The 12540-nt window shown below is 43.9% G+C and overlaps 1 protein-coding gene across 1 annotated transcript; it reads left to right on the forward strand.

Annotated features, from left to right (window-relative positions):
- Positions 1–6341: 6341 nt before the first annotated feature.
- On the forward strand, positions 6342–8342 carry LOC113925255 (sperm-associated antigen 11-like). The gene is made up of 2 exons (XM_027599887.1): positions 6342–6396; positions 8134–8342. The coding sequence occupies exons 1-2, from the start codon at positions 6342–6344 to the stop codon at positions 8340–8342; spliced, it is 264 nt and encodes an 87-aa protein (XP_027455688.1).
- Positions 8343–12540: the final 4198 nt, after the last annotated feature.

The following is a 12540-nucleotide window of genomic DNA, read 5'->3' on the forward strand; positions in this document are numbered from 1 at the left end:
ACACACATATGTTTCTCAGAATGTTTCCTGGCCACAACCTCAGAGAGATGGACCCTGGCCAGGATGGGGGCTCAAGCTCTGGGAGAAGGCACTGTCCGTCCCTACAGGAGGGCATGTGACTCTGTGAGCCCCAGATGCCACTAGATGTTGGTGTGTGAGCAGAGGAAATAGCCCTCACCAAAAGAATGCTGATGCTTGGGTCCTAACCTCGACCCTAGTAATAATTGTGTTGCTGCTTTGTGTAACTCCTGATGGGCGCAGTGGGCAAACATGTCCTTCTCAACCCAAGCTCTTCATGACAATCACTGAGTTGTATTTGTAAGAACAAAAATTAAAATTAGAATGTCCAAATGAAGGGAAACTGAGAGCTAATTCGGTAAGTGACCCAAGTACAATACCTCAGCAGACAAAGGAGGTGTGATTGCAGGAGCTTGGTGCTCTCTCCTGTGATGAATTATGTTGAGCCTGGAAGAGAAAGAAAGTCCTATGAAGTAAACAAGACAAGAATCTGGTGTAGGACTGTGGGAAAATGGCAAACGACCCTTAGCCAAGGGTCTGGTGAGATTGTCAGCCGCACGGGGGGCTGTAATATAGAGGATCAACTACAGAGTTGAGTTAGGACAGTGGAAAAAAAGCCCCAAAGGAGTTTCCGGAGCTAGGAGGAAAGGAGGTTGGTTATGTTGATCAGTCACCTTTTGTCTTTATTTGAAGCTACAGGAATAAAGACAAAAGGAAGACACAGGAGAAAGGGCCTACATAGATTTTTGGGTAAGAGGAAGTCAGCGGAAAGATCATTTCAAGGGGATATTGTGCTAAGAATGGTTAGCCAAAGAGTAAAAACAGTTACCCCTAGCCAAAATCGGGTGGTGGAGACCCAGGTTATTATTTCCCTTGGTCCAAACCCAAGGGCTGTGTTGACCCAATTCAAGTTGCTGGGAACCACACACTTGGCGAAACTTCTGATGAATGGAGGGAATGGTCCTACATTAGACAATCAAGACACTCCTCTATGATTTTCAGGGGAGCATGAGATTGTCTCACTGGAATAATGGAAGCTGAAAATTCTGTTTATTTCTCCAGGAATAAAAAGGAGACGTGAAGCACAGTATGTAGTAAAACAGACACACGGGGAGGAAGAAATGCTTCTGAAAAGGTAAGAAGGCAGTCTGGCTTGAGGAAACCTGAGTATGAATGTAAGTACAACTTGGAGAGCAGAAAGGCAAATCTAGCCAACCCACATTTTTCACCAGGAGATGTAACTTCCAGAATCGACAGAATTGCAAAGCCAGAGAGCCTTAACTTTAAAGGGCACAGCCAAGCTTTTGGTCCTCAGGACACAGGAAAATCGGTTTGAACCTGGCAAATTTAAAGGAAGAACCTGGCATCTAGCATTCCTTTTCTTAAAAAAAAAAATCCAATGTAGCATAGAAACAAATATAAATGTTATCACCTTTTCAAGAATGGCATTTGGATGGAATATTTTCTGATTCCTTGAATATTTCAGGGTGATTTTCTCCTTTACCCATGAAAGATAAGTCAGCCGTAAAACCAAAACCTTGCAACACAGTTTTCCTCTTAAAATCTCAAAGGCGCCATTCCTCACCTGGCATTTCGTGTGGGTATAAAACACGCAAGGCACGTCTGCTTTTGTTCTTTTGCAGGATGTCCGGTTTTAGCGGGTTTCTTTTCTTTTCACCTATTCTTCCAACATTTCATTTAGTCATGTTTAACTGTAATTCTCATTTTATTAGTTTCATCTGAAAAATTAGTAAACCCTACTAAATGGCTTATTCTGATAACTTTCTAATTCACATACGATTTCAAAATTGTATTTTAACATTATTTCTTTAAAATAGAGGGGAGGTAGGTGGGGGGATGGGTGAAGCAGACAAAGGGAATTAAGAGTACACTTGTCATGATGAGCAAGAGTGATGTAGGGAATCGTTGAATCACTATATTGTACACCTGAAACTAATATAATACGGTATGCTAATTATGGTGGAATTAATTTTTAAAGAAAAATATCAGTAATTTCTTTTAATTTAAAAAATAAAGATATGAGAGGTGGTGAGCCATATGGTCAAAATCAATTGCAAATATATTGAGGCAGGAGAGAACTTGACAATTGAGACACTAACAAAAATTGTTGGGATATAAACATTGAGCCCAGTGCTCAGCAAGGATGCAGTAATAATTCAGTAAGAGTCACATCATTTCTTCTGATTTCCCCTATACATTTCTCATTAAAAATTAATTCACCTTTTAAAATTTGTAATTGTATTGTCATAAGAACACTTCACATGACATCTATCCTCTTAACAAATTTTAAGGGTACATTATTGTTGACTCTAGGTACAGTGTTGTACAGCAGATCTCTAGAGCTTATTCGTCTTGAGTAAGTGAAACTTAATACCTGTTGATCATTAACCCCCATTTCCCCCTCCCTCCAGCCCCCCCATAACCACCATTCCACCTCCTTTCCTCTTTGAAAACTTTCTGTTTTCACCCCAGGGATCACATGGCCGTGAGGTTGGCTCACCTGGCTTTCTTTGGTGTCTTGCCTTCTCTAATAACTTTCCTACCATGTCTTTATTCAAATTCTGTCTGGAATGCCAACTCAAATTTGACCTTCATGCCATTAATTCAACTTCCAGAGGATCAATGTTCCTTGCCACCATAAACTTTTCTTGGCTCTTCCAATTCATTGTTTTTTATCTTAGCCTGCCATTCGATTTCACCCTGTTTGGTCCTTAGAGACACTTGTTTCTAATTAGTAGATGCTATGATTTTTTTGTTTTTGTTTTTGTTTTTTTTTAATACGTGAGACAGGATTGTCATCTGATTCCTGCAACTGAATCTTTTCCCCAAAATAGATGGCTTGCTTAGTCTTCCCAATAATATTCCAGTACCTTTATTTTGCACTTTTTTTTCTTATGTTTTGTGTTGATTTGAATTCTATCTCTACTGGAAAACATGTGAATTCATTCAACAGCTACCCATTGAGCTCCTATTGTACGACAAGCACTGTTCTAAGTCCTAAAGATAAAGTAAAGAACCAACCACACAAAACCTCTGCATGAATGGAGTGCACATACTCATGGGGCAAGTAAGTAAGTGGAAAGAGTAATGGCTTCACTCACCAGAGAGCAGTGGAGCCCTATCTCAGAGCCACCTGGATGGCAGCTGGGTGGGATTCGCGGCCAAATTCTAACCATCTAGTACTCATTTAATGAAATGGTGAGACTGAAATTGGAAATAAAAACTCTACAAGTCATTGGGCAGCAACACCACTTTGCTATTTTTGTCATTATTATTATTCTTATTTCTAGTTTCTATTATTCTTACATCTTAGTTCCTGGGAAGTGGTGTCTCTGTGGTTTGAATTGCATTTCCTGAATGATTATTGGTGTTGAATACCTTCCGTGTGTTTGTTAGCCATTTGCATTTCTTCTCTGGAGAAAAGTTTATTCAAGTCCTCTGCCCATTTTTAAATTAGGTTGTTTATCTAATTATTGTTGAAATACATCAACGTTTTTTTAATATATAAAAATATTTTGCCACTCTCAAATGTTTTCAAACCCAAGGACATCTTTCATCTCTCCTTACGCCATCTTCTTCTGTATGAGTAAAATGCACACTAGAATAATTATCTTCCATGTTGGGACAAATTGAGGTTTAGTTCCTTTCAACCCTGTAATTATAAGAACCAATGAGCCTATGACCAGATTAATGAGATTATTCAATGAGCTTGATTTCCTAGTTTGTCTTCTGTTGGGATGGCATGCCTAATTCTCCAACACTACTCACAAAATTCTTCCTTAGTGGTTGTATCTGAGTCTGTGACTTGGAAATAACAGATCTGTGTGTAAAGAAAAAAGTGGGTGATAAATTCTAATATAATACTGTTCATGTACTTCTCTCCCAGGTGAGCTACCTTTCCAACATAGCTCATAAAATTTCCAAACTATACAGAAAACAATTTCCAAACTCTAATCTCACAACTACTTGAGTGCTGGCTGGACTGTTAGAAAAAATACACCATCCACGTTTACCTTAAATCTTTTCTAAATCAGATGAGTCTAATTAGCAAGAAAGAACAGAAAGTACAAAACATGCTTCTTATGTTTTCTCCTACCAAGGTGACTTTTAACAAGCAACCCATACATTTGGATATATACATTCTAGAATTTGTATGGAACAGTAATTCTTGTATCTCATAACTATACTTTCTCCATCCATGGAAGTGGATTCAGAATTACAATCATTCAGTGGAAGTTGTAAACTTAAGATGTGTTCTTAAGGATCGAATAGGGATGCTTATGCCTTTTTCACGATGGGAAAATCTGGAGATGTGTTCAGAACAAATGCTCCAGAGAAAAAGAATTTCAAATTTTAACAGATTTCTCATAGACTATTTGACCCACACACATACACATCTTGATATCTATTTTATGATTGCTTTGTTCATAGTTACCGATACGGTGAACTTTTGTTGGCAAAGAGAGAAAAGGAGCATTTAGTTCCCAAATAATTCCTCCTTAACTCTTACTTTCACATTTTTTAAAAGATTTTATTTATTTATTTATTTTGAGAGAGAGAGAGAGGACTCCGGGGGAGGGGCAGAAGGGGAGGGAGAGTAAGAGGGAGAGAATCCCAAGCAGACCCCATGCTGAGTGTGGAGCCCAATCTGGGGCTTGATCTCATGACCCTGAGATCATGACCTGAGCCAAAACCAAGATTGACGCTTAACTGATTGAGCCACCCTGAGGCCCCTCCTTAACTCCTATTTTCACAGGTGTTTTTATAAGGTACAGAAAAGCCAGTGAATCAGGGTATCCTTCATCAGAACCCACACTTTCTTTCCTCTTTCTGGTCCTGGAATGTCCAAAGTGAACTCCTGGCCCTCACCTCTTCTGGCCACCCACATTGCTCACCTGTGCCCTTGCTCACCTCCAGAAATATGGGGCCAGCACCTGACTTCTCATCAAAATCCATTGTCTGAGTAAGACGCATGATCAGATAGTGTTGTGGATGGCGTATGTCAGGTGGGAGACCACCTAAAAGAACTCATATGCAGCTCTTATACAAAATGAGGAAGTTCTCCATGCACCTCATTAAAAAAATCTCCAAGGTACATCATATGAAAAAGGCAAGTCCAGAGTAAGAAGTGTAGTCTGTCACTGCTTCTACAGGAAGGGGCATAGAGATTCATCTCTGTGTATGAACACATGGAGAATGTCTGGAAGGATGGATAGGAAACTAGCAACAGCTATCATGAAGGTCTGGAGAATGGGATGGGAAGAAGGCTTGTTTTTCATTTCTTAGTCAGTGAATTTTAAGGGAAATAAACCTAAGTGATGCTGGGTCCTAAGCCAAGTAGGGGCAAAATGAGTAGCTACAGCAACTGGGCATTTTAGCGTCGTCTGTTACATAAAGCTGCGTGGAGAGCTGTCCTTCCAGGCCCAGCTCTAATGACATCCTCCTTATAAAGCCTCGCCTGGCATCCCCCGAGGTAGGTTCCATCCTGTGGCCCCAGTGCCCTGCAGAGCCTCCCCCTTGTCTCCCTCTAGGCTGCCCCCTCTTTCAGTCAAGACAACTTTGTCGAATGAGAGAAGACTCTACCTTCTTGCTTCCTCCGCCGAAGTAGACAACTTCCTGACTTTTAATACATAAATTAGATTTGCCACGTTTAAACAAAAAATGCCGTAGGTTGTGTCTGGCTTTTTTTTCATGCAGGATGTTTGCGAGGCACATCCGTGCTGTAAGCATCTATGTTCACTGCTGTGGGGGAAATGCCTTATTGGTTTCATTACTGGGTGGAATCCACTACATGGGTCGTGTTCTGTTGATAGCTGTAGTGAAGGGGGCTATAACAACGCTCTTGGGCACGTCTCTCGGTGCACAAGGGCCTACGTCTGTTGGGTAGACACCTGGGAGTGTATTCCTGTGACCAATTCACGTGCTCATACAGCCCCAACAAAAGCTTCCTGAGGGCAGGAAACGTGTTGGCACATGTCACCCACCACAGCACCTGCTCTACGGAGCCCCTCACGGCTGTTGGTTCTCTTTCCGGGGCAACTTTGGTGTACCTAGCCACTGGTCAAGCCCTGCTTCTCCCAATACCAAGAAGCTTGTCTATTTTTAGGCAGAAAGGAAGAGTATCCAGTACCTTCTGCCCACAGCCTTACTCAGTAGACCAGATAAATGTGCTCATTCCTGATCAGTGTTCCCAAAAACCTATAAATGTCCCATTTTTGTGTCCTTTGTACTCCACTCCACTGTTTTGTCGGCTTGGTTTTTCTTCACAGGAGGGCTGGGAAAGCTGGAGGGAACCTTGAACCATGAAGGCCCTCTTTCTTTTCGCTGTCCTCTTCTGTCTGGTGCAAGTGAACTCAGGTAAATGTCTCCTGGCTGGTGCAGAAAGCTGCTGGAGATGACCAGGGCAGGTAGGGCAGGAACCCCAGGGATGAGTGTCCGTGTGGAGGGCTGGAGTGTCTGTGTGTTGTTAACGGTGCAGGTGGACCCCTCTGGGGCTCAGCTCTGGACTGTTTCGGTCTTCTCTGTGAAGAGTTTTTAAAAACTGAAATATGGGTGATCAGGGTCGTCTAAAACAAGACAAAGGGGCACCTTAGCTCTGATACTCATAATAAACATTCACCCCAGTCTGAGAAAAGTTCCCGGGAGGAAATGACAGTTATGCGAATGTCAGAGCTGGAAGGGACGATGCGTGTTCCATGGTGGCCCTGTGCTCTACAGGGAGGGGACACCAAGCTCCTGGGAAAGCGACGGCGTATGGCGGGGTGCTCCTCAGTTACAGCCCAAGCAGTGAGTGATTGTTGACGAGGACAGCGTTCCTCCAGCACCCCCTCCCCGGGTGATCAGGTCTGCAGGAGAACACTGAGGCATTGCTGGTTAAACAAACTGTCCAAGGAGAGAGATTAGCTACTGGAGGAGGTAAGACTAGAATGCAGATCTCCAGGTCCCTAGCCTTGTGGTTCTTCTACCTTCATTAGTGTGGGGCCCATGTCTTCATGTGGCTGTCCTCCCCAAGCCATGGCAGAGCCCAGGTGATACAGGATCCCAGGGTAGGCCCCAGTTTTTGGTGAGACCTTGCACAAGGATGTTTTTTTACATTGTGCCATACTGGGACTCCTGGGTGGTTCAGCCAGTGAAGCGTCTGCCTTCAGCTCAGGTCATGATAATCAGGATCTGGGATCGAGCCCTGTGTTGGGCTCCCTGCTTGCAGGCAACCTGCTTCTCCCTCTCCCTCTGCCTCTCCCCCTGCTTGTGCTCTCTCTCTCTCCTTCTAACAAATAAATAAATAAAGTTTAAAAATAAAATAAAATAAATGGTGCAAGACCAACACTGTGGGCATTTTGTGGTTTTTGTTGGTTTTTGTTGGTTTTTATGGTCATCATAGGTGACATTTGCAGACCTGACATCAGAACTGTCATTCAACCCTCTCAATCCCAAATAGGAAGAGCTCTTTTTTTTGAGATAGAATTGACATATGACCTTATACTAGTTTCAGGTATACAGTATAATGATTCCGCATTTGTATGTATTGTGAAATGACCACCCCAAGAAGCCTAGTCAATGTCTGTCACCACACATAGTTATACTTTTTTTTTCTTGTGACAAATAGAAAATACTTTCCATATGGGGTAGTTGTGCTTGACCTACAAGTTCACAAGTCATGGTGAAGAAAAAGGTTTTCTTTTCTTCTTTTCATCTTAAGACATGAAACTAAAAATGGGGCCACAAGCTGAGAATCAGAACTATTTCCAATTTTCCTAGAGACCGAGACCCACCCCTCCTTTATTCCACTCTGTTCTCTGAAAATCTTTGTTTTCCCCTAATGCACTAAGTCCTGTCTGTCACCAGGAGGCTTCAGAATCCTGATATAATAATATAGGATAAAATATACGCCCTTCTGGAAACATTCTGAGGTGTACGTTATTGGGTCTGTTTTAAGGCTAAGAAACCAAAGCTCAGTTAAACTGGAACGAGTCCAAAGACACTGAACTTTGGAGGAATATAGTAAATATTCAGAGTTGGGCTGTGGGCCGGGGTCATCTTTTATTCTCTGTGCCACATGAACTCAATATCAACTCTCTTCTATTGCATCAACAGGGGATATTCCACCTGGAATCAGAGATGTTATCTGCCTTATGCAGCACGGAACCTGCAGACTTTTCTTCTGCCATTTTGGTGAGAAAAAGGCTGAAATCTGCTCCGATCCCTGGAATAGGTGCTGCCTACCAACTATAGAGGCAGAAGGAAGAAATAAACCAGAGGTGGATAGCAAAAACAATGGCAAAAACAATAAAGCTGAGACCTAACATGTAAGCTTCTGGAACGCAGGAGGGCTCTTGAAGCATCCAAGGACTTAGAAGGACGTGTGGCTTATCAAAAGTGCTCAATAAATATTTGTTGAATGAATCCGGCAGCAAGGGTGAAGGTCTGATGAAAGAATTTTCCTAAAAGCTTGCTTACTTTACCTTTTTTTTTTGCCTTAAAAAAAAATCTCAGAATTTTGCAATAGCCTACCTCCTTCCCATGTTCCTGAGAGTATCTCTCACTGACCCACAGACAGGGGTGGACTAGAGACCAAGCTCCAGATTGATCTCATCCACAGAGGGACGGAAATGCAGTCAGTCAATCCTCTGGTCCCTTTCCCACCAAATGCCATCTGCCTTATCATCAGACCCAACACCAGCCTCCACCTACCTATGCCCCGGTCCTGACGAGCCTCGGCCCCTCCCCTCCCAGCTTCACAACAGGTGACATATAAATAGGAGTTTAGTTTGCAAAAACTAAACTCAACATTTACTCTTAGGTTATCCCACCTGATGAACACAACACAGTCTCATGGGGTATGTAGAAGCAGCTCCATTTGGGGAATGGAAGGAAAATGAAAACCGAATGGTTAAGCGGACCGCCCAGGTCGGCAGGTCGCTGGAGGGATTCTGATGTGCTCTCGGTGCGGTGTTACTTCAACAACAGACTTCCGAACACCTGTAGCGAGGTAGAGCTTCTATTCACGAAGATTCCTTGCACTTACAACTCTCTGCCCTTTGCTTGTCTCTGGATCCTGCTCACACGTGCTGTCTATACCACACCTTTGAGCCAGGCACCCCAAGAGTAGTGAATATTAATTCCAGGTAAGAAATGTCAGAAAATACTTAAAACAACTGTGCTGATGGACGTGGAGACCCTGTGCCAAGCTTTTTCTAGACTAATAGCTTGAGAAGTTGCCTTGTGTCAGTATTCCTGCTCACTGCCTGAATCCGGTCTGCTCATGAATAAGCTGAACTCGAAGAGTCACCTGGAAAATAGACTCTTGGGTTCCTGTCTCAATTCCCAGGTCAAGTGTCAATGAACATTTGGAGTACTGCCTTGGACCTCTCCCCAAGCTCTTTTACTTTTTGTTTTTTATGTTCTTTTTTTTTTTTTAGGAGTTTTTAATAACTTTTATTAAAGACTATATTGGAAATGTGACCTGGATTCACAATAAAAATTCAAAGTTAGAAAGCTACTGAAAAATGAATATATAGTGATATTTAAAGAAAAATCCAGAGAAGAGTGCAAAATACCAAAAGGAGTATAATAAATAGTATTATATCTTAAAATCTTTTTTTTAAGGTTTTATTTATTCATGAGAGACAGAGGGGGAGAGAGAGAGAAGCAGAGGGAGAAGCAGGCTCCCAAGGAGCAGGGAGCCCGATGCGGGACTCGATCCCAGGACCCTGGGATCATGACCTGAGCTGAAGGCAGACGCTTAACCATCTGAGCCACCCAGGCGCCCTAAATAGTATTATATCTTAAGATTATTATAATCGTCTTTCTGTCAGTGTTTTATAAGTTTTCAGGAGTAGGAATGAAACAAATATAGACATATTTAGCCCAAAACATAATTCAAAATATCACAGAAAATGGATTGGTTTTGATCTTGAGACTTCCTTATATTCCCTCATTTCAGGATAAGAAAAATAACTGTTTACAAATACATTCCCCTATGAGCTTACTAGGTGCTAAAATGCTTTATATTTTTCTGGACTATTTCTAGTACTTGAATGAACTGTAATAGTGTTGGTAGGATGGGGAAATTCTTTTTTTTTTTATTATTATGTTCAGTTAGCCAACATATAGTACATCATTAGTTTTTGATGTCGTGTTCAAAGATTCATTAGTTGTGTATAACACCCAGTGCTCCGTGCAGTACGTGCCCTCCTTAATACCCATCACCGGACTAACCCAACCCCCTCCCCCCTCCCCTCTGAAACCCTCAGTTTGGATCCCAGAGTCCAGAGTCTCTCACGGTTTGTGTTTTATCTTCTAAATATAACCAGACAGACTTGTGGGGTTGCTAGAGTGGAGCCTCTCTTGCCCACAGGATTCTCTGTGGAGTGCCTTCTCAGAGGGCTGAGGTCCTTTCCCAGCCCTGGTGTGAATGCCTGCCTGGGAAGGGGGTGGGCTCCTCAGTTAGCATTTGTTCTCACAACACAACACGGCTCCATACTTCAGAACAGGCAGATGCACTGCCCGGAGAATTGTCACTCCGTGCCCAAAACATCTGTCCAGAGCCAGCCAATCTCTTCTCTTTGTCTCCTTTACCTCAAAAATAAAATGAGGGAGCTGCTCTAGACCTCTGAGACCCCATCGCATCTCACCAGTCTGTGGGGGTGAACTGGTACTTCCCCCAGCATCCAAGGTGGGTGTCTCGTCTCCATCAAGTGAAGCGAGGAGAGACAACCGGTCTCGCCTCCTTCCTCCGCGGTGTAGTCAGGTTAGAGTCTGCTGGAAACCCACAGCAGAGTCCGGGACTCATCAGCAGGGGCTTTGCCCGAAGCCCTAAACTCTGCTGTTCACATTTTCTTGATGGAAATATTTTCTTTCTTTCCTTCTTTCTTTCTTTTTTTTTTTTTTTGTATTATGTTCAGTTAGCCAACATATAGTACATCATTAGTTCTTGATATAGTGTTCAACGATTCATTAGTTGCATATAACACCCAGTTCTCATCACATCACGTGCCCTCTTTAATGCCCATCACCTGGCTAACCCATCCCCCCACCCCCTCCCCTCCGTAACCCTCATTTTGTTTCCCGAGTCCAGAGTCTCTCATGGTTTGTCTCCTTCTCTGATTTTTAGTGGAAACTGGGCCTGGTCTGGGGCACTTGGGTGGCTCAGTTTGTTAAGCAGTCGACTCTTGATTTCGGCTCAGGTCATGAGATCAAGCCCCACATTGGCTCCATGCTCAGCATGGAGTCTACTTTTCCTCTCCCTCCCCCGCTTGCACTCTCTCTCTCTAAAATAAATAAATAGGGGCGCCTCGGTGGCTCAGTCAGTTAAGCATCTGCCTTGGACTTAGGTCCTGATCCCAGGGTCCCGGGATCCAGCCCCACGTAGGGCTCCCTGCTCAGCGAGGAATCTGCTTCTCCCTCTCCCTCTGTGCTTGCACTCTCTCAAGTAAATAAATAAAATCTTAAAAAAAAAAAAAAAAAAAAAGAAAGAAAGAAAGAAAAAGAAATCGGGCCTGGTGTGGCCTTCAATGTGGAAAACCTTATCTTTCTTGAATGGGAAATGTGGATGTGAGGAGGGTGTGTCTCCCCCAGTCCGATATGGCAGGCCAACCTACAGCATTGCTTGGCACAAAGCAGACCCCTGGAGTGTTCGCTGACGCTCAGAGGGACAGACATGAGGTGAAGGTACGGAAGACCGGGAAGACGGCGGGGTTTCCAGGACGCCCTCCGTGGCCTCCTTTCACTTTCCTTTCTCCTTGGGAGGAACCAGACTGGGCCCTGCACAGACACCTGGATGTGCCCCAGGACCAGGATTCAGGTTCTTGCTCTGCCTCTCTGAAATATTGAACAAATTACCCCATCTCCATGGCAGTTTTTAAAGTTATCCCGTCCCACATGGTCCTATAAAGCCCTGGTACGGTTCTAAGTTGAGGTGAAAACTCCCCCAAATGTTATTTCCCAAAGCCAGAACGTGCCTTGGCCAGGCGGGCAGCCTGTCGATACCAGAACTGACCACTAGCGGGCGCGCTGCTGCCTACAGGGCGCGCAAACCGGGTTTTATAGCGGGGTGTGGGGCTGCTCCCATTGGCTAAACAAAGCAGCTGGTGGGAATCAAATCGGGGCTGAGAACAAAGGGAGCCTGAATTGCCAACCCTTGTAGCCTGCATTTCTTGGCATTAGTTAAATTATAGTGTCTCATTCATTTCTGCCCCCGGGATAGGTCTGTGGGAATTAACTGAATGGATCAGGATATGTACTACGGCGTCACCGCGCAGCTCTTCTTTGTGGGAGGGGGCAGGCCGGCCGCGGACCTCTGAATAGTGAAAGCAGAGCCTGCCTGCTTCCTGCTGCCGCTTGTCTGCTGGAGTTTTGACCCCCAGCAGTGACCGGCGCTGAGCACCCTCTGCTGTCAGGAGGCAGCAAGGAAAGCAGGGGGCTCAGAAGAGCATCCCCAAGTTCTAAACGAGTCTGCCACTGAGCTGTGCCCCGGGACTGCCTCCCCCTGGGGTTTATAGG

The sequence above is a fragment of the Zalophus californianus genome, chromosome 2 (genome assembly GCF_009762305.2).
Source record: "Zalophus californianus isolate mZalCal1 chromosome 2, mZalCal1.pri.v2, whole genome shotgun sequence".
In the NCBI taxonomy this organism is placed as follows: Eukaryota; Metazoa; Chordata; class Mammalia; order Carnivora; family Otariidae; genus Zalophus; species Zalophus californianus.